Raw genomic sequence first — 25,553 nt, forward strand, 5'->3', positions numbered from 1 at the left:
TCTGGCTACACCAGTGTGTTTGGTTTAATATTTATCAAGTGATATGTGTACATTTTCCACTTGCATGTTATGCATCTACCAAAGTCTAAAAAAAGTGATCAAGAGAGGATTGTTCTCAGTTAGAAAAATCTAGTAATATAGCATACATTCTTTGCTCTGCCATTTAATAGGTGATGCACAACAACAAAAAATTAAATTGTCTGAGATTTATATGCTGAATGGAAAAAAAAAAGTCTGCCCTGACTCCTCATAGGATTGCTCAGAAACAGAAATGGAATAGAGATGATGAGCCCTATCACATATTAAAGCATACACAAAGCCACTATCATTAATATACATATAGCACTGGCAGAGCATTCAAATTAAATAGGCAGATTTTTTTTTATAATCCAGTTTAACTATATGTGAAAGGTAATGCAACAACTTTTGACCAATTTGGAAAAAATATAATAAAATTTATACCTCACTTCTTAAACCAAAATGAATTAAGATGAAGTAAAGCTTTAAAATAAAACATTGAAATTATAAGAGGACTAGTGAAAAAAAGGTTAAAATTTTCCCCGTAATATTAAATAGGAGAGAGCTTTGCTAAGCCAAGCCACTTAAACATTTTACAATGGGCATGTATAACTTTAATAAGAAGCTAATTAAAAATGGCATAAAACATTTCTAAATTATTCTCATTCCTATATTTTATACTTATTTAACACCATTAGCATTTCCTTGAAGTTGCTAATTTGAAGATGATTGCTAATTATAGTATAAAACATGGTCATTCATTAATTCATTTGACAAAAAATAATAGCTCCTACTATGTGCCAGGAACTTTTCTAGAGCTGGATATGCAGCAGTGAGTGAAACAGTAATAATTCCCTGCCCTCAAGGAGCTTACTCTGTAGTGGAAGAAGACATAGGATAAACTAGATTAATATTAGAGAGTGATCAGTGTCTATGGAAAAATACAACAAAGGGAAAGAAGATGGGTGTGCTGAAACAGGGATGGAGGGGGTTATTAAGAGGCTGACATTTTAAATAGTCGGAGAGGCCTCACTAAAAAGTTAGTTTTTTGAACAAATATTTGAAGGATCAAGAGATGGTGATATGTAGGGGGAAATATATTTCAGGCAGAGGAACAGGAAGGGCAGAGGTACTGAGGCAGCTGTGTAACTGGTATATTCAAGAAACTGCAAGGAAACTATTGTGGATGGAACAGAACGAGGGAGGGAGGAAGTACTAAGTTATACATATAAAGAAGAAATGGCAGCTAGATTACATAGTGCCTTATAGGAGCTTAAAAACTTCAGCTTTACACTAAGATGAGCCACCTGAGGATCTGAAGTGATCAATGTCATCATCTGGCTGAGTTTTAAAGGGAACTTCTGGGCTCCTCAATTGGAGGAGGGTGGTTTAAAAAAAACAAACAAACTAAAGACAGATAACAGTTATAGCAACAGGAGGAAAGCGATGAGATAACAGAAAAGTGTGGAATTGCTTTCCTTCATTCATCAAATATTTATTGAGTACATTGTTAGGTGCTGTTAGGATGAAAAAAATGACTTGGACACAGATTCTGCCCTCACAGGGAATTTACTCGAGGAGGTAAAACATGGGTAGACATAACTCTAATACATGGTAGAAAACAATGAACAAAAATAAGTTTCCATCTTGGTTGAGAAAGAGAATTAGGGGAGTCATCTTGAAGCAGTTGGCCTCTTAGCTGGCTGCAAAAATGTAAGCCCCTTGATGGCATGCATTTAGCCTCTTCCTTACTGCTAGATTTCCAGCACCTAAAAGAGTGTATGGCACAGTCAGTGATCATTTGCTACCTAATGACTGAAGGGATTTGTGTTTGCAGATATGTAGGGAGAAGGGCATTGAAGCAAAGGGAACAACACAAGCAAAATCAAAGCAATGAAGAGTTACAGTTTAATTTGGTGGAAGCAAGTGAGAATAGTGGGAGATGAAATTAAATCCATAGAATAGGGTTAGATCACAGAAGGCCTTGCTGGTCTTGTGGAGGTTCCATGATTTTTTGCTATAAGAACCAGTGATCTCCAAAAGCTTTCAGCAATAATAAGAGAACTTTGTACTGGAAGGATAAGCGTAATAGTACTGATAGTTGATTGAGGCAATCAACTGATTGGTGAATGGAGTCTAGAGACCAGTTTTGATGATACTGCCAAAACCTAGACAAAAGGTAATGAGGGTCTCAATGAGGTTATTGTCACTTGGTCCCTTCATCATTAGCACTTCCACTGTCCTAAGTAGGTATTTGTAAGCCTTACCATGGATGTGCATTTATTTGTACTGTAATTGTTTTACTTGTCCCTCTTCTTTTCTTTTCTAGCAATATTTAACTCTCACGGTGGACACTTCGAATAAACCCCACATTTCTGTTCTTCCTTTTGCTACAGTAATGAAATGCCTCAAGTTTTAGCTGAACACAGAGCTACCTGTCAGAGACTACATTTCCCAGCCTCTCCTGTAAGTGGTTGTTGCCATAAGCCTAGGTTTGGCAATGGATTTGAGCAAAAGTGATGAGTGCAGTTTCTGGAACATGCTGCTTGCTCTCCATTTCTTCCTACTTTTTCTTGCAGGTTGCTCCTTACTCATTTTTCTCTCCTCTTGCATGAAGTAGGTGTTGGAGATTATGCTCTTTTGGAACAATATAACTCTTAGCCCTTTTCCTGAAGGAACAGGTATGGGGGCCTAGAGTTGCTGCAAGGGTCAGTCTTTCATAGGCTTTTGCAAAAAGGGAAAATATAGACCTATGACTAAACTCTGGCCAGTGGGATGTGAATGAAAGTGGGGTGCTGTGTCTGGGTCATGCTCATAAAAGGAAGCACTCTGTTTCTTATTTCCTCCATCCTGAGAGTAGGGATTTGACCCTGGTGATGGTGAGCTCACCTGGACTCAGGGCATCATCCTGCAGGATGCAAAACAAGAATATACAAGGCTCCTAAGTCCCTGGACCTATCTCATGGGGAAGTAGTGCCCAGTCTCCATGAATTGCCTACAAACTTGGACTCTGAGAGAACTTCCATCTTAGTTAAACTATTGTTATTTGGTCACCGTTACAGCAGCCAAATCAATATCTTAATATATAATTTATAAATACTGACCATTGCTCCTATGTGTTGAATGAGTTAATAAGCATAAAAGTTTCTATATAAGTAAAGTAATATTAAATAATTATTTCTCCCAGTCCCATAAACTTTGAGCATAAAACATCTATAGTCTACTGAAAAGGAAAGATGTAGTATAAAGCTTCAGCTGAAGTCAGCATCTCATTCATCATAACCTTGGGCCCATATCCTAACTTGCTTTATGATAAGGTAGGTTAGCACAGAAAGCAGCTACCATCTGCTGAGAAGAAGCCAATACAACACTGGGTTACTGGTTTCTGGTTATAGGTTCTATCAGACCACAAACAAGGCCTTTAAAGGGAAAATAAACTAGGAAATCTTCAAATTCTGCATCTCCTATCATTCTTTTGAGTCAAACATTATAATAATATGAATTTGATTATTATTCTCTGATTGCAGTTTTCTCATTGCTTGTTTCTATACAGAATGCAACAACAATTTCACATAGGTAAAGTAAAGGAACTACTTACAGTTGAAGAACACTTGACATCGGGATTTAAAAAAAAATTAGCTACTTACATATTTATCATTATTTTGTAAATAATTTTGCATTCACATACATAGATTATGACTGTTTAAGGATTTCGGCTTGCACAGCCCACCTGATCATATCTGTCTATGATCAAGCTTGTATACTTACATTACTAAAGCACCCTCAGTGAAACATTGGGAGTCTCCATATACCTCCTTAGGATATAGTTCTACAAGTCTTTTGGGGAAGTGCAATGGAATGGTGACTTATTTAATTAGTGAGTGTTGGAAAGAGGAACTGATGGCAAGCCCTAACACTAGAAAAGTGGTTGGAGGGTTGGCTTTTGGAACAAGGAGTTGCAATTAAGAAAAGCTGGACAGGGCTTCCTTGGTGGCACAGTGGTTGAGTGTTCGCCTGCCGATGCAGGGGACACGGGTTTGTGCTCCAGTCCGGGAGGATCCCACGTGCCGCGGAGCAGCAGGGACCGTGAGCCATGGCCGCTGGGACTGCGTGTCCGGAGCCTGTGCTTTGCAGCGGGAGAGGCCACAACAGTGAGAGGCCCGTGTGCCGAAAAAAAAAAAAAAAAGAAAAGCTGGACAATCCCACTACTGGGCACATACCCTGAGAAAACCACAATTTAAAACGAGTCATGTACCACAATGTTCATTGCAGCTCTATTTACAATAGCCAGGACATGGAAGCAACCTAAATGTCCATTGACAGATGAATGGATAAAGAAGATGTGGCACATATATACAATGGAATATTACTCAGCCATAAAAAGAAACGAAATTGAGTTATTTGTAGTCAGGTGGATGGACATAGAGACTGTCATACAGAGTGAAGTAAGTCAGAAAGAGAAAAACAAATACCGTATGCTAACACATATATATGGAATCTAAAAAAAAAACAAAAAACAAAAATGGTTCTGAAGAACCTAGGGGTAGGACAGGAATAAAGACACAGATGTAGAGAATGGACTTGAGGACATGGGGAGGGGGAAGGGTAAGCTGGGACGAAGTGAGAGAGTGGCATGGACATATATACATGTGAGAAGCAGCCGCATAGCACAGGGAGATCAGCTCGATGCTTTGTTACCACCTAGAGGGGTGGGATACGGAGGGTGGGAGGGAGGGAGACACAAGAGGGAAGAGATATGGGAACATATGTATATGTATAACTGATTCACTTTGTTATAAAGCAGAAACTAACACACCATTGTAAAGCAATTATACTCCAGTAAAGATGTTAAAAAAAAAAAAAAAAGAAAAGAAAAGCTGGAGATTGGCATGTTATTTTCTGAATAGAAATAAACCTTAGAAAAGAGGGGTGTTTTGACCATGTAATGCTGAAAGATCTACACTGTCGAGGGCAGAAATGTTGAGATGTTAATATTGGATACGAAAAGGAAGGGTTTATTTCCTGTGCCACTGAAGTTAGTTTGTATAAACAGTCTCTCTCTTTTATCAAGACTTGACCATTGCTGTTAGTGGTGGTTCTCCTTGGAGTTTTTTGTGTGTGTGTGTGTGTGTGTGTTTTTGTTTTTGTTTTTGTTTTTTTGCGGTACGTGGGCCTCTCACTGCTGTGGCCTCTCCCGTTGTAGAGCACAGGCTCCGGACGCGCAGGCTCAGCGGCCATGGCTCACGGGCCCAGCCGCTCCGCGGCATGTGAGATCTTCCCGGATGGGGGAACGAACCCGTGTCCCCTGCATCGGCAGGCGGACTCTCAACCACTGCGCCACCAGGGAAGCCCCTCCTTGGAGTTTTAAGGACTGAGACTTTGTTTTGCTGATCCCAAATCCCCAGAACTATGCTGAGCAAGTTCTCAGATTTAAAATAACAAAAAACAATCAAACAAAAAACTATTGTTGATTGAATGAATGAATGGATGGATGAATAATGTTCGCATCTAACAATTATGATTTCCACTAAATGAAGTGAAAGAATGACTCATCCTCTTTTGAGGATCCCAAAGGAGACATAAATATTACACTAGGGGATTTTCCTTAAGTATATGGAAACAAAAAGATAATTTATCTCAAATAAGTTGTTTATAATGAAGGCTGCTTCATAATCGATTTTTTTGTTTGAGTCTTGTAAGCATATTTGTTACATTTGTCAGTACTGAAATACTTGATTTTCCAGAATTATGACTTTAGGTGCAAAGCTATGTTTTTTAAAAAGAAAACGTGATTATAAATATAGGTTTAGAAAAAAAAGAATCTGACCAATTTTTTACATGTCTTTGAAGAAATATAACATTGAAAAAAATCACTAGAATTATAATCATATATACTGTTTAGAAGAAAAAAAGAAATAATTAGCTTGAATGTTATGGTATTCTGTGTTGCTGATAAATGAGTTATATTGACTCCCATGACCACATATTCACATGAAATACATGCCAAAGGACTGCAGTTACAACAAGCAGAAAGTTTTAGTCTATTTCTAAGAATTTTAACTATTGCAATTCAACTGACACACATTCTGACAACCAGAATTTCATTTTGTGTAGCAACATGGGAATCTGGCCTCAGCGTCTAAAGGTGATCTGTTTCATTCCTGTATTTTAAGGATGTGGTTTAGGAATAAGGTATTAGGTTTGCAACATTTATGTAAAATGAATAATGTGACACTGGAAAGCAATGCTCTTCATTTAACATAATGAGTTGCTCTACAATAAGTCAGATCCTCCCAGAGTGTTAATTATACAAATTTGAAAGCTGCATTTATTATTGACTATCTCATTCACAGACAAGTGCTTACTCAGTAGTAAAACCTGGTGTAGCATACCAAATTAAAAGTTTTTTTTTTAAAACTATCATGCACATACCCAAACCATTTGTGTGCAGTTTAAAACTTTTCCTCCTAAGTAAACTATTGAGAATATTGAGAATAGTTGATTTTTACTACCACAAAACAGTAGAAATGAAATATGAATTGTATTAATAGGCAGAGAGAGATACTTGAACAGAAGCTTGGATTGTTTAAAATTAATAGTTTAAAAGATCTATCTGGAAATAGACTTCTTATTAAGTTGCCTTTTAGTACTCTAACATGCGATTTTGTGAGTGTTATTAGAAGAAATGCTAGGATATTCTAAAAATTTCTAGGTTGATTGATGAAATTTCTTACTGTTAATTAATGAGTTTATGTTCCCAGCTGTACATCAGCACATGTTAAATTTTGCAAGAGAGTTTATGATTTCTAAGAACTCTCCTTCTATAAGGCCTTTTGCTGAGTGAGACAGTTTAGGAATCAATAAGTAAAGGGGATCTTTCTTCTTTGTGTAAATAGCTTAAGAGTAAATTTAGGTGGTCTAGAAACCGTGAGTTATTAGGAAGGTGCTTAGAAACGGGCACAGTACGTCAGCTGCCTGAGATCCCTTCTAGCAGCCTAGCCTGGACCTCCACACTCTGTTGGGCACCGTCTGTTACTGGCCGAGTAATTGCCATTTTTGGCAAAGACCACCCTAGATATGGGCCCAGAATCCATCCTAGGGCTAACCATCCTCTACAACCTGGTGTCCCCTAATTCGGAGCGAGTACATTCAATTCAGGAAGATCACTTACGACTGAGTTTTTCATCATGGCTTTGACTGTGAAGCCCTCAGAAACCAGGGAGTGAGGCTGGTGCACCAGGAGCGGCAGCTTGGTCCTCTTCGGCATCTTGTCTGGGCATTTGTTTAAGCTCAGGGTCTCTTTTTCGGCCACCATCTTCCTAGAAAATGTCTTGTTCTCATAAAACGTGTAGTAAAAGAATCAGTGAGTTTTACGGATGTGAGAAGGAGGTCGGGAAAAAATGTAAAAAGGCGCGTTACTGTAGAATTTCACGCCCTCGTAGTGCCCAAGTTTATCCAGATGTTTGGCAGCTCCCAGGTGAAGGGAGTTGAGGGGAGGGGAGGGGCGGGAAGAGGGCAGGACAGAGGCTAGAGCCGCAACAAGCTTCCAAAGGTAACCCTCCCGGTTGCTAAGCGACACGTCAACACTGCGGCCGAATGACCCTGCCTCTCTGTGACGGAAGTTTCCTAGGCCTCAGGCCGGAAGGGCGGCGGGCGGCGGGCCGCGGGCGGCAGCGACCGACCTGAGGAGAGACTACGCATTAAAACTACGACTCCCAGAAGGCCTCGGGCTAAGCCCCCTTGCGCATGCGCGCCCCCAACGGCGGGCGCGGGGGACAGGCTTCCTGCACGATTTAACCCGGGAGCGTCGCTCGTGTGAGGCGCAGGCGGCCGCCGGCGTGCGTGTAGGCCCTTGCTCGCCCGGCAGCCTCCAACTGCCCAGTGGCCATGATAGGTACGTGGGTACCTGACAGGTACAGCCTCTCTGCGCCGCCTCGCGCCCAGCTGTTGCGCCGCGCCGGGCCTCGGCTGACAGGGACGCCGGGGTGCTGCCCGTGTCCGCTGTCCGTGGCAGGGTGTCGGTGTCCGCGCCACCCTCAGCCTGCGCCGCCGGCTCCCCGGTGCCCGCCGTGGCCCTGGAGAATAAGTGTGTGTGTGTCCTAAGCCCCGACCCGGCCCTCGTTTAACGGGCTTCCCCCTGGAGCCAACTTCGCGAGGGACCCTGGCGTGCGCCTCGGCGCTGCCCGAGGCGAAGGCTGCGTCCCGCGGTCCATTAGCGAGCGCACCGCCCGCTAGACCTCTAGGGGCTGTGGGAAGGCCCCGCCTTCCGCCCCGGTTTCCGTCCCTCAGGGCGCTTGGGAGGCGGTCTTGCCGCTTAGGACAGATTGGGACCCACTCTCCGGAGAACTCTTTAAGGGAAACGCTCGCGAAGCGCTAAGCTCTAATGGACAGTGCCTAGGGACGATGGTTGAGGTCAAAACAGATTCCTGCAGATGGATTTAAACTTCTTGCTCCCTTGGGTTTTGTCTTCTAAATCTCTCCCTGGAGGTCTGAGTTGAAAGAATAATTGAGTCAGTGATAACAAGGATCAAAACTTTCGCATAGTGAACTAACGATTTATTTTGCAAAAACAAAACAAACAAAAAACAAACAAAAAACACTTTTTTTATACACAGAAGGCCCTAGGTGCATTTATGTGAATAAAGCTTTGGAAGTGGCTGTTAGAGTTGCTTATAAACCCTGTAATATATAAGGTTAGAAAAGTTCCTGTCTTCCAGGATTGTTAAGCCAAAAGTTATTTTAAGGGTTATCTCTGAAAATTAATGGAAACACACAGTGTGATTACAAAACATTGATGTTTGGGGAGATTATTATGACAGATTTCCTGTAGATCATGTATTGGTTTGGTGAGTTTATTTGGGGATTATTCTTGAATGGGCACCACTTACGAAGCGCAAGTACATCTGAAGTCAGATGTCGTCTATCCAAGAAGGTAGAAGGTGATTTTTAAAAATATATAAGTTTGTATGCACTGATAAACTTACATCTTTTATTTATTAAACGAATGTTAAAGTGTAAAACGTTTTATCCGTCACTAGGAGAATCATGCCAGCTAACTGACACTGTGTTTGCAACAATGATAAAACCTAAGGATGTTGTCCAATTTTTCTTACCTTTCTAGCATGGTATGATTGTTGGTGAAGCTATATACAGGCAAGAATTTAAGATCTAAAAATCATCACTTAATTCTAAATTGTTATCTAATAGACGATTATATAGATAACTTTGTTAGAATGAACTATGTTTATGCAGTTTAGTTTGGGATTTAGGAACACAGGAAGGAAGCGTATTATCTTTAGATTTGATGATTAGACATTTATTAATAACTGGTAGTGATGTGGAGAATGTAAGGTGGATTTTTAAAAGTGTTCTTTCTCATACTCCAGCTATTGTTTGACACAGTGCAAATAAGTGTATTACAACATAAATAAATCCATGCTCCCTCCCAAGAAAAGTACCTTACTTGTTAAAACCATGTGGACAATGTACAATAAATTATACAGCTAGTCAACTACTTGCATTGCCTAATTCGGTCAATGGGTACATTTTAATAAAAATCTTAATTGCCAATTTTGGAGTTGGTTCAGTTGAATAATGCCAAAGGTAAGTGAAAGTGGGAGCAATTGAAGGAAAGTCTTGGAGTGATGTTTCCCGTTTCTGACTAAACTTTGGAGCCAGGAAAGGCCTTATTTATAGTCTATATCCAGTGATATACTGGAGATTAAAATATACATTAATATATATCTGGGGATTATTTTATTTTTGTTAAAGGCATGTGTGCTGCTCAGAACTTGCCCCTTTTGTGCCTATGCTGTCTTTAATTGCTACACATTCTTTAATGCTAACAGTACTCTTCTACTTTATGTAAATCTCAGCTCACTTTTAAGGAAAAACAAAAATTGCATTTCTTGGAAGAATAGGAGTAAGGGGGATTGACTGTTGCCTCACTACCAGTAAAATTACCTTTTTTTGCTTTCTCAAAATTCAGGATTCTTTCTTGGCACAGAGACAGTTTCAAAAGTACTTACATTTTCCAGTTAGATTATGATTAATATGTTAAATGCCCTGACTCAGAAAGCTATAGAAATATAATTTAAGTGGGTGAAAAATTATGACGTTTTGAGAAATATGGAGAGGATGTTAAGATAATATAAAGCATAATAAAAACTTAAGAGAATTCAACTTAGAAAAATGTAATTTTTGGTACCTCTCTTAAAATTATATTTCACCCTTTTTTAAAATTACCATTTTTGTGTGTTTAAAATTGAATTTTAATAGTAATACTTGTGGTATATTCTATATGTATGTTGTATAGAACTGGATTTAGGTATTTAAGTAGTATCAGATGTTAAAGTGCATGGATATATATATAACCATGTTGCCAATTTTGAAATTCAAACCCAATGTCTTAAAAATGATTTTTGAGTGATTTAAAAAATAATTAGAACATAATCTCTTCTGTATCTTGTTTAACTTAACATCTCTTAGAAGACTTACAAACCTGCATGTACAGATCCACCCTACAGTGATTCCTGTCTAGTATTTAGTGGATGTACATAACTTATGCAGGTACTCTCCAATAAATGAGCATACAGTAGGTTTACAGACAGTTGCTGTCATCAGGAAGGTTTGTGTCCATATCATTTCATTTGCATATGTAAGCCTATATGTAAAGTAAAAATATTATTACAGTTTCTAAGTGGATTTTCTAGCTAAAGGGTTTGTAGACTTTGAATTTTGCTAGGGATTTCCAAATTGTTTAAAATAAATTACGCTGTTTTACATTTCTGTCTGCCATAACAAGGTAGCAAAGAGCTGTCCTACTCCTCTGAGCTGAAAAATTACAAAAAGACATCCTTCCCAGAACTGACCCAGTATTCAACAGCAAAGCACCTACTGGGTTTCCCCTGTTTCTCCAAAGACATTGCCTTCGAACAGTGCACAAAGTGCACAACTGTCCTTAATGGCCCTGCCCCCCTCCAACAATGTTTATGAGTGTCCACGTTCCCTCTGTGTACCATAAAATTTTTTATTTTTGTCTTTCTGATAGATGAAAAACAGTATATTTTAATTTTTTTAATGAATCTTATGAAGAAAAAACCTTCAGAACCTTCACTTCTCATTTTATAATGTTTTATTTTCATGAGAGCAGATTCAATAATTGAGTATCTACTGTGTGCCCAGTACTGTTCCAGGTGCCAGGGATACATGAGTTAAAAAAAACAAAAAACAAAGAACAGAAAACAACACCCCGCCGTCATGAATGTACAGTCTCACTGTACTGTTTGCCCACAACTCTGCATATTTGTTTTAAAGCTTGTATGCAGTGAATTTTAAAGTCTCAGAATTTATATTTTAGTTAAATATACTGTCTACTGCTACTTGCTCTGCCATTTCAGTAATTTTAGATGAGAAGTGACCCTGCATCTATGTACCCAAGGTAGGCTCTGAAACCTGTTTATAATGAAGTACAATTGTGTCACAAAAGAAGTTCTAAGTTTTTGCATAGATTTCATGTAATTATGTACAGTTCTTCTTTGGGTCCAAAGGCTCTAGAATGATGACTCTATGCCCTTTTCAACTTTGGAACTATTTCTAAGGATTTTTTTGAAGTCTACATTTTTTTGAAACCTCATGGCTTCATTGCTTGAAAATGATACAATGAAAGTACTTTGTATTAAGATATGCAAATCCATTTCTACCTCCAAAGCTTCTTTGAAAAATTCAGAAAAGAAAGTTCTTCTTACTTGGTAATGTTTCATATTCATTAAAGCAGTTTCAACGCAGAATACTTTATTCTGTTAGCTTTTAGTTTCTTGATCAGTAGAAATTGTTTCTTACCCGCTGTTTCTTCAGCCTTTAATTGTGGCCCAGTGCTTATATAGTGTTTCTGTTTTAATTTTCATTTAATGAGCTTATTTTAAATGTTTCTTTGTAGTAATCTGAATGGTTTCTTTCTTAAATTTTTTAATATTAAAGAAAGAGATTTATGTTGCAGCTCACCTTCCTGTCTTATTTACTTATATGCTTGGTCATGTATTGGGACCATCTTAGGACATTTGTATTTTTAAGAGTGTTGATGGGTTCTTGATGATTTCTCCAGTTGACTCTTACTGTAAGACTTGAATAGGGTTCCCCATAAAAGATAATTTTAGAGCCCTTAACATCAGAAGTGAGAAGAATCTCTGTGTACAGCACATAGCAACCTTCCCCATCCCTTAAACCCCCACCCCTATCAAATTAGGGGAAAAAAGTGGTGAACTAATACTGGTGTTCCAATTGAAACATGTTCATTATTTATCCATGTAATTGATGAATGCACCAGTTATTCCTACTATTAAGTGTTTTTTGAACTTTCAGTGAATAAATAATATTACCTGAGATGAAGCCCTTTGCAGTTACATCGTCATTTTAAAGCTTATTCAGAGTAGATCCATTTTCCAGAACATGGAAAGACAGGAATTAGACACCTGAAATTCACTCAGTATTAACTTGGAGAAATGGGACTGAGGTTTGTAATGTGTGTGTTTCGGAGGTGAACCTTTGGTTGTAGCATCTACCTGTACTCTCCCTTTTTCCTTCCCTCATTTTCTTCTTCCCCACACTCTTTGCTTTTGTCAGAAGCTGGACTTTTAATGTTTCATTCCTTAGCTCACAGAAGCAGCTGCTTTCTGACTAATTAAAGAGGTGAGCTCTTTCCCTGTTTGCCTCTGGGGTTTCCACAGGGCTTGGTTGGTTATACAAGTGTTCCTGAGGGTCATGACTGGAATTGTGTGACTAAACAAACCAGGACCACCATGGCTTCTCCCATAGACATTCTCTTGACAGGGAGTTGTCTGCAGTAAAACTACTCGTAGGCGCAGCAAATGCATTTTGTTTTGAGGGGAATCTGGTCCTGATTACATTTTTTCCCTTGAGCTAGAGTTTTGGGGATTGAGGAAGCTTGGACTGGCTTGAGGATAGGGCAGGATTTAAGCTTACTTGTCTGGAGAAATAAAGACTTAAGAATAATTCATGCTCTAGGTCTTCTCTCTACCTGTGAACTATGGCTTGAAGTCCTTTCCAGCTCCCTGGTGACTCCTCAGGGAGTGAGAGGTCCAGATTTAAGCACAACTGGGGCAGCATTTTCTGAGTTGCTGCTTATCCGGGTGCTGATCACAAGCAGATGTAGACTGCACAAGTCGGTTGGCAACCACTAAGTCTGGATATATGTGTGACAATGTCTAAAGATGTTTTTAAATGAAGATGGCTTGAATTCATACTGTTGGATGGGAATTGTGTGTGTTTTACTGTGCAGTCAGTTTGGATATAGTTATATGATATAAACAGAAAGGGATATATAGTGGAGGTCTGATATTTGCTTCCTACTGTTGTTCGTTGAGGAACTGGTGACATGCCCAGTCAGTGGTAGGTGAGGGAATTTCTTCCTTTATTATGGTCCTCTCTAGAGTTTTCTTCTTTTTTTATTGCCTGTGTGTGTGTGTTTGTACGTTTCTTACTACATGCACATTTTCTTATCAAATGTATTGAATTTTTTTCCCCATCAGCTTGATTTCAAGAAAGTCATCAAATTATCTTATTCATAGTTTATGTTGCTGGAGTTTCAAACGGGGTCTGTATCCTCGCCTTTATACCCTGGCAATTGGGTACTGTTTAGTACTGCAGCACGTTTTATAACTCTTTTTTTGGGGGGGGGGCGGTGAGGGGAAGCTCTAGAATTATTTGTACTTGGGTTTTGACATCTAAGGAACTTCTCTGTTGAGTCCAGTTATGGTTGTCACAATTATTCATGTATAAATTTATTAAACATCTCTTCTGGCTACTGTACTCAATTTAATCATATTATGCCCAGTAGAATGCAAGTTATGCAGGTAAAGTTAGTCAGAGAAGGGTGGAAATGCCATTTGAGGTCTGGTTTCTGGGGTGACATGATTTTTTTTTTTGTCCTCAACAAATGTTGACAACAGGATGATTAACATTAATGACCTAAGACTGATAAATATGTGTGAATTCTTTAATAGTTAAGAAAGATTTTTTTAAATTAATATAAGAACTTTCTTAGCATAAATGAGAACTAGATAGCTTTTTTTTTAACATCTTTATTGGAGTATAATTGCTTTACAATGGTGTGTTAGTTTCTGATTTATTTATTTATTTATTTATTTTTGGCTGCGTTGGGTCTGTGTTGCTGCGTGCGGGCTTTCTCTAGTTGCGGCCAGTGGGCTTCAGTAGTTTAGCACGTGGGCTCTAGAGCGCAGGCTTAGTAATTGTGATACACGGGCTTAATTGCTCTGCGGCATGTGGGATCTTCCCGGACAGGGGCTGGAACCCGTGTCCCCTGCAATGGCAGGCGGATTCTTAACCACTGCGCCACCAGGGAGGCCCCTAGTTTCTGCTTTATAATAAAGTGAATCAGCTATACATATACATATATCCCCATATCTCCTCCCTCTTGTGTCTCCCTCCCACCCTCCCTATCCCACCCCTCTAGGTGGTCACAAAGCACGGAGCTGATCTCCCTGTGCTATGCGGCTGCTTCTCACTAGCTATCTATTTTACATTTGGCAGTATATATAAGTCCATGCCACTCTCTCACTTCGTCCCAGCTTACTGTTCCCCCTCCCCGTGTCCTCAAGTGCATTCTCTCCGTCTGTGTCTTTATTCCTGTCCTGCCCCTGGGTTCTTCAGAATCATTTTTTTTTTTTTTTTTACATTCCATATATATGTGTTAGCATACGGTATTTGTTCTTCTCTTTCTGACTTACTTCACTCTGTATTACAGACTCTAGGTCCATCCACCTCACTACAGATAACTCAATTTTGTTTCTTTCTATGGCTGAGTAGTATTCCACTGTATATATGTGCCACATCTTTATCCATTCATCCATTTACATTTAAGGTAGTTATCGATATGTATGTTCCTATGACCATTTTCTTAATTGTTTTGGGTTTGGGTTTTATTGTAGGTCTTTTCCTTCTCCTGTGTTTCCTGCCTAGAGAAGTTCCTTTAGCATTTGCTGTAGAGCTGGTTTGGTGGTGCTGAATTCTCTCAGCTTTTGCTTGTCTCTAAAGTTTTCAATTTCTTTGTTGAATCTGAATCAGATCCTTGCTGGATAGAGTAATCTTGGTTGTAGGGTCTTCCCTTTCATCACTTTAAATATGTCCTGCCACTCCCTCTGGCTTGCAGAGTTCCTGCTGAAATATCAGTTGTTAACCTTATGGAGAGTCCCTTGTATGTTATTTGTTGTTTTTCCCTTGCTGCTTTTAATATTTTTTCTTTGTATTTAATTTTTGATAGTTTGATTAATACGTGTCTTGGCGTGTTCCTTCTTGGATTTATCCTGTATGGGACTCTGTATGCTTCCTGGACTTGATTAACTTTTTCCTTTTCCATATTAGGGAAGCTTTCAACTATAATCTCTTCAAATATTTTCTCAGTCCCTTTCTTTGTCTCTTCTTCTTCTGGGACCCCTATAATTCGAATGTTGGTGTGTTTAATGTTGTCCCAGAGGTCTCTGAGACTGTCCTCAATTGTTTTCATTCTTTTTTCTTTCTACTGCTCTGCAGTAGTTATTTCTACTATTTTATCTTCCAGGCCACTTATCCATTCTTCTGCCTCAGTTATTCTGCTATTGATTCCTTGTAGAGAATTTTAAATTTCATTTATATTGCTGTTCATCATTGTTTGTTTGCTCTTTAGTTCTTCTAGGTCCCTGTTAAACGTTTCTTGTATTTTCTCCATTGTATTTCCCAGATTTTGGATCATCTTTACTATCATTACTCTGAATTCTTTTTCAAGTAGACTGCCTATTTCCTCTGCATTTGTTTGGTCTGGTGGGTTTTTACCTTGCTCCTTCATCTGCTGTGTATTTCTCTGTCTTCTCATTTTGCTTATCTTACTGTGTTTGGGGTCTCCTTTTTGCAGACTGCAGGTTTGTAGTTCCCGCTGTTTTTGATGTCTGCCCCCAGTGGCTAATGTTGGTTCAGTGGGTTGTGTAGGCTTCCTGGTGGAGGGGACTAGTGCCTGTGTTCTGGTGGATGAAGCTGGATCTTCAGTTTCTGGTGGGCAGGACCATGTCCGATAGTGTGTTTGGGGTGTCTGTGACCTTATTATGATTTTAGGCAGCCTCCCTGCTAATGGGTGGGGTTGTATTCCTGTCTTGCTAGTTGTTTGGCATAGAGTGTCCAGCCGTGTAGCTTGCTGTTCATTGAATGGAGCTGGGTCTTCACGTTGAGATGGAGATCTCTTTGAGAGCTTTCTCTGTTTGATATTATGTGGAGCCAGGAGGTCTCTGGTGGACCAATCTCCTGAACTCAGCTCTCCCACCTCAGAGGCACAGGCCTGACACCTGGCTGTAGCACCAAGACCCTGTCAGCTACACGGCTCTAGGCTCCGGCTCCAACATTCAGAGTCTGATATGCCAGGCACTGCCTTGAGTGTTCCGCGCCCTGCGCTCTGGCTGCTCCCAGTCTCTCACTATGTAGCTTTAAGTGCTATTTATATATGTAAAAATATTGGGAAGTATACCTCAAAATTATTATCTTTGGGTTGTGGGATTTTTTTTTTACTGTGGTTTTCTGAGTTTTTTCACCTCTTCAGCATTAAGCATGTAGTATTTTGGAAATACAAAAAATGCAATGGTGTTATAATCCTAGTCTTAAGGATAGGACACATGTATCACTGGTTGGTATATATGTAGAACTGATTACACTTTTGTGACAAATTGTCAAATAAATTAGTAATGGTAGCATACTTGTAGTAATTTCATGTTCTTGTCATAAAAGTAGCGTTTTCAGAAAAACAAATATTAGTACCATAATTTCACTTTTCATTTTTTTCAATAGCATCATACACTATCGAGGCATGGCAATACAATCACTGTATTAGCTTCCTGTTGCTGCTATAACAAGTTAGCATAAGGTTGGTGGCTTAAAACAACACAAATATATTCTCTTACAGTTCTGGAGGCCACAAGTCCAAAATGAGTTTTAAGAGGCCAAAATCCAGGTGTTAGCAGGACTAGTTCCTTCTGGCAACTTCAGCGGAGAATCCTCTTCCATTTTTACAGGGTGCTGGCTCCTTGGCTCCTGGCTGCCTCACTCCAGTCTCTGTTTCTGTGGTCATATTGCCTTCTCTTTTACTGTAGTCAAATCTCCCTTTGCCTACCTCTTATAAGAACACTTGTGATTACATTTAGGGCCCACCAAGATAACCTTCCATCCCAAAATCCTTAATTTAATTGCATATGCAAGGTCCTTTTGCCATATAAGGTCACATTTACAGGTTTCAGGAGTTAGGTTATGGATATTTTGAGGTGGTCTTTTCAACCTACCACAGTCCCCATTAAGGCCTTCACCATTTGAAATCTTGTGTTAAAGTGTCTTATTATGAAGTAAGGATGATGGATACAGGACATCGAATTGACAGCTATATAACTTGATTTTTCCTTTTCTGAGGTCATTTAATGACAATGCAATAATGTTACACATGAGGAATCTAGTAGTATGTGTGTGTGTGTGTGTGTGTGTGTGTGTGTGTGTGTGTATGTGTGTGAACTAGTTGATAAAGCTGGCCAAGGACGTAACTCACTTTTCAAGATAGTTTTCCCAGGTGCCAAAAGAACATGTGGCCACACTCCAGGACTGAAATGGTGAATTACAGCTGGGTAATTTGCTGTACCAGGTTGCTCATTTGTATCCTGTAGGGCAGGGGAAGCTTTGTTATGCTTTTGAGAGAAATATGACTTCACACAACAACACGTGATCAGGCAAAGTAGGAGCAAATAACCATTTCATGTACATTTTGATTTCTGTTTTGCCAGTTCACTATGAATGTTAGACACCTAATGCTCCAGTGGGATAGTTTAACATTGTCCTGCTCTTTGTAAATAATCACTAATCTGGCTTGGTTAGAAATACACAGCTGAGATGTTTTAAATAAATTCTAGTAAAGTTATGGAGGGCAAAAAAAGAATCAACCTTAATTTGCTTCATTTTTTAAAAGGTGTTAGTATAGAATTTGTTTTCATGAGGCAGTTTTAGCTGAAATATTTGGAAAATATTCCATTATACATTTAGTACAGTTAGGAGAAACTCTAAAGGAAGTATGGAATACATTTTTTAAATAGATGTAAAATTTGATTTGTAAGAAAAGAAAAAGTTCATTTTTATTGGAAAAAAGAAGAAAGTAAATGTTAACTTCAATAAACATTTATTGAGACCCTAAGTTATGACCTGAGATACCACTGAGTCTCCAAAACTAAATGCGGAAGTCACAGTTTCGTGAAGATGCTGTGTACACCTGCAAAGCAATGATCAGCAGTAACAGAAGCTATAATGGAAGCATGTATTTTTGTGTGATAAAGCTGGGGAACTTCCAGAACAGAGGTGGTATTTGAGCTGGACCTTCTGGGCTGAGTGATCTCCCGAGTGCAAACAGTAAGGCATGGGGGTTTGGAAGCAGACTTTATGGAGGAGTAGTGCTGCTTGGGAGGAGGAGGAGTTGACAGGGTTACCGCGTAAGAAGCGTGGAGTAGGAAGTGAGGAGCAATCTGGGTGAGGAGGGTCAAGGCCTGCTGGAGAATTCGAGTTTTGTTCTGTAAGTAATGAGGAACCACTTGGTCTTAATGCTAAGAATGGGCATGCTTAAATTTCTTTTTAGAATGATAGCTTTGGCAGCAGGGCCATGTTAAATGTCACTCATTTACTTTTGGCTAACAGAAATGATGACAATACTAATCTCGTCTATCCCAATTTAATAAAGAGTAACATTCTGCAACAAGTGGACACTGTGTTGAACTGTAAGGCCCATTTGGGCAGAGAAAGCAAACTTTAAAGCTTGCAGTGGTTAGTGTCAGGTGAATATAACTTTGTGAATTAGGCCTCCTCTGAGAGAGTAGGAAGTAGCAGGACCTGTGGCTGAAAGTGAGAAGTGAATTCCAATTAAAAATAAACAAATTGGGCTTCCCTGGTGGCACAGTGGTTGAGAGTCCACCTGTTGATGCAGGGGACACGGGTTTGTGCCCCGGTCCAAGAAGATCCCACATGCAGCAGAGCGGCTAGGCCCGTGAGCCATGGCCGCTGAGCCTGTGCCTCCGGAGCCTGTGCTCCGCAACGGGAGAGGCCACAATAGTGAGAGGCCCACGTACCGCAAAAAAAAAAAAAAAAAAAAAAAAAAAGTAAATAAAATTGACATCAGCCAAATTAAATGCTGTGAGTCCAGTGTACTGCTTCCTACTTAGGATCTTTAGGTGATTAGGACAATTAGCTATGCTTTGATATAATCAGAATAAACAAATCCTTCAAAAGATTTGTAACTTCAGATTATTTGATGGAATCATTTTCCTGTTAAATTTGAAGACCTAATCTCATTCCATTTTAATGTTGTGTGTTTACTTACCTGCCTCATTCTTGAGGGAAGGTGTATGTTTATACTTAATAAATAATTGTTGAATGAGTGAAAGTGTGAATCACTGGAGAAAAAGGACATTGTCTTTTCTCTTGTTTTGTCTTCTATCTCCCTTCCTGTTTCTGAGGTTGAAGTACCTAAATAAATAATCCAGTTGCTACTGACATTTGCCTTGGGGATGGGGCCTTATTCCATTTATCTCTCTGGCCCCCAAACCCAGCATAATCCCAGTAAGTGCTGAAATGGATGAAGCATTAACAAATTGGGGTAGTAACATATGCTTTGATTTTGGTAAATACTAAGTGTATTAAAATGTTTCATATTCTGAGAAGATGATTCATTAATTTTAGGAGAGAGATTTTAGTCTGTCACATCTTTCTGTGCAAAAAATTGGAGCTTGCACAGGATGATGACTGTTTTTTTTTCTTTTTTTCCCCTGTCCTTTACTGTTGTTTCTCTTTATTGCTTCTCTAATGCTTTCCCTTAGAGGGAAGCCATTACAGTATTTTAATTCTGGAATGAGCAGGAATTTTAAAGTGGTTACTCTACACAGGATGTTTAGAGTATAAATTACATGGATGCGTTGTCCCTTGTCCAACCTTTAGCTTTTAGCTTTATAACAAATATATTTTTGCATTATTGGGGTCTGTATTTACTTGTTTCCCTAATGCAGCTTTTCTCCATGGAATACTCTGAGTAGAAACATATGCTCAGAGCTTCAAAGTAATTACAATATCACTAAAAGCTTCATAATCACGTTACTGAAACTAAATGTTAAAATATTTGATTTTCCTTTATCCAATCATTTCAATTTAATTTTAGGCTACTGCATGATTGATTGAGGAAACCTGGCAGGCCAAAGTCAAAGAGTGTTTATAATGCCTACAGCCTTGTACAGAAAACTTCAAGGCAATTTAATTTGGGTAGGAATTCATTTTATTTATTCTGAGGGATTTTTTAATAGGAAAAATGGATTTGTTTTCATGCTCTCTGTGTTTGAATGACTCTGATGTCATCTGTACAGTCCCCTGCATGGAGTATTCACTCACCTCCTCCTCAACCCTGCTAGATAGAGACCCTGGATGATACAAAAGTCCTAGTTCTAAAACAAAGACCTGCAGCTGGATTGTTTTTCATAATTATTCTAAAGATGTTCTTTCATGTTATTTATAAGATAGGTTTAAATTTTAACCTTTTTTTAAAAAAAAGGTGGGTAGTATTGAAATATTTGTATCTGTTTACAGTAAGCAAGCAAACTCCAGTAGTGGCTTTGCATCAGGCATTTATTCTGCCTCCACTTAATTAAATAACAGGATATGCCAGCAGCATCACTTATCCATGAAGATACAGAACTTTATGAATAAACATATCTACCTTTTCCTCATGGCTCACAGTGGGGGCGGAGAAATGGTCATCCATCAAACTCATGTCTGTGGTTGTTCTCAAAAGCCATTTATTTTTAATTTTAATGAATTATGGAGACAAGTGAATATGAAGTTACTTTCTAAAGTAATGTGAATTTTCCTAATTTTAAGCCCAGTTTTTTAAATTATATACATTGTAGAGTTGTAAATCTAGAATATTTACTGATCATGTTTGATACTCAGCCAGAAGTCTAGACATTAAATTATTTTTATAATTCTGCTTCTAAGTTGTTATTTCATCCTCTTTCTCAAGTTGTTCCTTTGCTTTTAACAGAAAATAGATAATGGACAAATCTTTGCACTTAATCTACACAAAGCACTTGGTGACATTTGAATCTTTTTTTTACATTTCTGAAGTTGAACTTTGAACCTTATATACTTTGATTGTGTAGGATTTTTGACAATGGAAAATAAAATATTTCTCAACTCTTTTGTTCCCTGAATCTTGCATACTTTTCCTGCTTTCCCTCCCCATTGGCAGAGACTTAATTTTATAAATAATGGTCTTCTAGCCATTTTTCTGCCTCCATGAGGGTAGGCTTATTGTTTATTGATTGATTGATAGATTGATGGTACTTTGGAAAATCAGGCTTGGAATTTAAAAAAATATATTGTTTATGGCTAGTAGCACTCCTTAATCACTTCCTTCCCCATCCAGGCCATATCCCAAATCACCCTTCCCCCTAAACTAGAATATAACAATATCTCATATACTTAATACTTTTCTTCTTCGCACTAAAATGTGGTGCAGTGGTATTAATGGTTTCCCTTCATAGGGGTTTTGCTATGGGAGAAGTGGAACTGAAAGGGAAAATTTCAATTTTATGTGGAGGCCAAATAGGAGAACCCATAGGTTTAGATTTTAGAAGGTAGGGAAGTGACCCTGGTTTTTACATTCTAATGTTAATGATTTTCTCTTGCTTCCATCAAAGAATCTAGGATGAGTAACTTCAACATTAGAACATCTGTAAGTTCATATTGAACATTGTGTGGGGATGGTTGCCTTCACTGGGCTTTATCATGAATGGTTCAAGCCAGAAATAAACATGTTGGGTCTGGAAATTGATATTTACTCTACTTACAGTCTAATAAGTTAACCTGTTAAAGTATCACAGATGCTGTCAGAAGACACAAGACTCATGGATCAGAGACAAAGGACTTCATTACCCATGGCACAGTAAATTGCTTAAGTGTTATCATATTTACAACAGTTTCCTTTACCTCCAAATCTCGAAGGGGTGATGTGATATGGCCCAGATGAATCCCATGCATGCAGTGGATTTGCATTGAAGTTGATGACCATTTATTCTGCTTGAAGTATCCACCACTGTTATGGCAAGCAGTAAGCAAACCTTCTCCTTGAGGACAAATGTTACCTTGTTTCTTAAGGTTACTGGATACGTAAACAACCCTGAGAACAGGGCCATGCATTCTTGGTCCATCCAGCAAGACATGTAGGGGACTGTAAGAGGCCCAAATAAATTATCTCTCCCAAAACCCAACAACTTTTATTACACCACCTTGGCTTGTGATGAATTTTCACATGTGTGTGCCACTTCATGATCAGTTTGATTAATTGGGCCAGCATACACAGGGACCAAATCTATTCAACTTTTCTCATACAGCCTTTAATTCGAGCTATGATCAGTAGGATCCCAAGCAGTAGGATGAGACCAACTTGCAATATTGACTCCATCCACTTGCCCCCACCCCAGAGTCTCTGACTTGGCCTAATGTGAATAAATCCCAGGGGGAGACCAGTTGTTCTTAAAAATTAAGACAGTCTGTGCCGAGTCTGTTATCTATTATGACCCATACAAGGAGGCTTGGAATGACATTGCCAGTAATAACAAGGAGCAGTAGATGATCCAGAAAGCAACCTTCACACCCGATGGAGAGCCAGTCCATGGTCCAGTCTCCCCCACATAAAGAGTAAAGGTTATTCTAGTTTGGAGTTTGCTGCTATCTTTGATTTGGATCACTATTACACTGGTTTGATTAAGCCACATAGACAGTATTCTGAGTAGATTCAGCCTTGATTGTACACACGGCACAACCTAAGGCTGCTTTGGAGTCAGGACAAGCCTGTGAGTTTTTATCAGTCAGACTGAAGTAAGGTTGTGCCAGTCTGGGAGAGTGTACAGGTATGAGGGGGAGGTCCATGTTTTGGAGCTTCAGTTGATGGCATTAGGCACAGAAGAATTGTTCAGCACTAGCCATGTCCACATGACTTTCTGTTTTTGTAGCCTGTGGACAGAGATGACATTCTCAGAAATAAGTCAGTGAATCAGATTGCCAGCTACCACTGCTGCTTGGCTTACTTGAAACACATGGCTATTTTGCCAGGATGTAGGGGACTGGATGTAGGCACTGGATGTAGGGGACTAAGACATCATTAATCTCACCCCCTTGTACTTCCAGGGATTTGAGGTGACCCTTCCCCGTTGCCAGATTTATTGCTCTCCCTCCACAGCTGTGAAATTGGCTTTCCAGTGTCCCTTCCAGGTAGCTTTAACTTTATATTTTCTCCGGTCATTCCCTACTTGTACCCAGATGTTTTATCTGGAAGGGTCAGGTGCAAGTGGGATAAGGGCATTTTTACAAAATTTACAGAGACTCATTAAGTCCACCAACTTTGGCCACTGTGAAGGAACTTGTCAAGCGGTGACCCAAATGGTCATTATCTTCATGATCTAGGATCATTTCAGTCAAACACAAATAACCAGTGGCTGAAACAAAATTGTGTTTGAATCTTCTAGGACCCCTTTTGATTGGGCTTCCACCCGGAGGGTGTATCAGTTATCCTGGCCTGGGCTTCCTATCAGGGAACAGAAAAGTGCATCATGCCCAGAAATGGTCAGAGAGAAATCTCGAAGTAGGTCTATGTAAATCCCTACCCTTTCTGGGTATGGCTACATTTAGTACCTTTCTAAGGTGTGTAGACCAAGAGGCAGTGAGAGAAGTAGAGTCAGAAATCTTTTTGAGCTGATTTTTTTTTTTAAGTCCATTTTACCTCTCAGTAATGTCAGCAACTTGAGGATGGTAAAGGTCATAAAATGTCCATTGATCACTTTGACTATTGGCCCATTGTTGGGTAGTCTTTATGGAAAAAGACATACCATTGTCAAACTAAATATAGTATGGAAAGTTAAAAACATAACACCGTTTAATTCTGAGAGCCACAATGCTGAAACCAAAATCATCTGATTAGAGAGTAATCTAAAAAAGTGTTGCCAGTGGTAAGGCATTAGGGTCATCCCAGAATGGGAGTCAGCGGTTTGATGTAGTCAGTTTGCTTGGAGTGGACATGGCAAACAGGGCTTCCTTCACTGCAAGGCAAATGGGCCTACTTTTAGCAGGAGTCACAGGTCTGATATGAAGTGGTAGCTTCTGTATCAGAAGCACCTTGACTTTGTACCCTATCCATGGTGGTAGATGTGCTGCCATGTCTGATGCAATGGTGGATCCCAGTAGTGTTGGCAGTCATCTGGTCAACACAGGCTTGAACAACAGCTTGACTCCAATTGGTGTCATCAGAGAATGGGCCCTTACCATGGGCATCTACGTCAGTGACCCCGACTGATTGGCAGCCACAATTTATTTCCACAGTTTGTGGCCCTACAGAGGGGGTCATTAATCTGCTATAGTCTTTCAAATGGCAGACCAGACAGACAGCTAGGCCATTGGCAATAGTCTGAGAGTCTGTAAAACTAGAAAATGCCTAGCCCTTTGGAGCATTGTCTAAGACAAGAATGACAGCTTTCCATTCAGACCATTGTGCTGACTGGTCCTTTCCACGGTTGGTCTTCCAGAGCTGCTGTTGGGGTTGGATGGCTGCTGCTGTTCAGAGGAACCAGCAGCTTTGAATTTAGCCACACCATCAGTAACAAGGCCCAGTCATTGAAAGGAACATGCGAGAGTCCTGTTGAACCAGCAGCTTTGTTTCAGGTGGTGGAGTGGGGAATATAATTTCCTCCAGAGGAGTAGTTGCCATTTTTTTTTTTTTTTTCATGTAAAACTGGGATGATGCTAGGGCCAGAACAGCTTCACTCTTGACTATCCCATTTCCGTTTGACTAACCAGGCCTGTTGGGCCCTTCCCATCTCATTAATCATTGGGTCTGAATGGACCTGTATGAAAATGAGGATGTCAGGTGTCCATTTTCAATAAGAGCTTAGTTGCATGTTAATAGTTACTTATTTTAAGAAAGTAAAAGGATGGACTCTGTGGCTCCATCAAGAAGGTGATTTTGTTGTACTGGGAAATGACCTCCTTATGGGCAACAGTTACTGAACATGACCCTTCGGAGACTTACAGGAACTGTGGAATGCAGACATGTAACACATCAATTCTTATTACATAGTCAGATATGAAAACCACAATGACAGTACATTTAGTAGCCCAAAGGCTCCTTCCACGGTGTTACTCAGTGTCACTTCCCTCCATGGGAACAGGTAGGATGGTAACTTGGGTTTCTGTATCCAACAGGACCGTAGCAATTTTAGTCCCTCTCTTCCCCATCGTACCAGGAGAGGTATGTATAGCTTTCAGTACCCCTTGGGGACAAAAATACCTTGGATCTATGCCAATAATCTTTTTCCTTCAAGCATGTGAGGTCAGAGTAGAGGGGAAGAAGGGATCAGGTAGGTATAGAGGGAGATACCTGCTCCATGTATGTGAATAGGGAACATTTACTGTTGCTT

The 25,553-nt window shown here is 39.5% G+C and overlaps 2 protein-coding genes across 18 annotated transcripts in view; one reads left to right on the top strand and one right to left on the bottom strand.

Annotated features, from left to right (window-relative positions):
• The window catches only part of PACRG (parkin coregulated), a 513,584-nt gene extending 505,805 nt beyond the window's left edge, over positions 1–7,779 (bottom strand). For both annotated transcript variants that reach the window (XM_067701607.1, XM_067701606.1), the window contains exon 1: positions 7,190–7,779. In XM_067701607.1, the coding sequence (XP_067557708.1) occupies positions 7,190–7,333 (144 nt within the window). In that variant the 5' untranslated portion in view covers positions 7,334–7,779. The remainder of the gene's footprint in view (positions 1–7,189) is intronic.
• Positions 7,770–25,553, top strand: part of LOC137204361 (E3 ubiquitin-protein ligase parkin) — a 1,432,750-nt gene continuing 1,414,966 nt past the window's right edge. For 15 of the 16 annotated variants that reach the window (XR_010933571.1, XR_010933572.1, XR_010933575.1 and 12 more), the window contains exon 1: positions 7,770–7,912. Coding sequence is in view for 11 of the 16 variants with exons in the window: in XM_067701593.1 (XP_067557694.1) it covers positions 7,906–7,912 (7 nt within the window). In the remaining 5 variants the exon portion in view is untranslated. The remainder of the gene's footprint in view (positions 7,913–25,553) is intronic. The other variant, XM_067701604.1, reaches the window with a different exon arrangement.

Source organism: Pseudorca crassidens, chromosome 13 (genome assembly GCF_039906515.1).
Source record: "Pseudorca crassidens isolate mPseCra1 chromosome 13, mPseCra1.hap1, whole genome shotgun sequence".
NCBI classification, from domain to species: Eukaryota; Metazoa; Chordata; class Mammalia; order Artiodactyla; family Delphinidae; genus Pseudorca; species Pseudorca crassidens.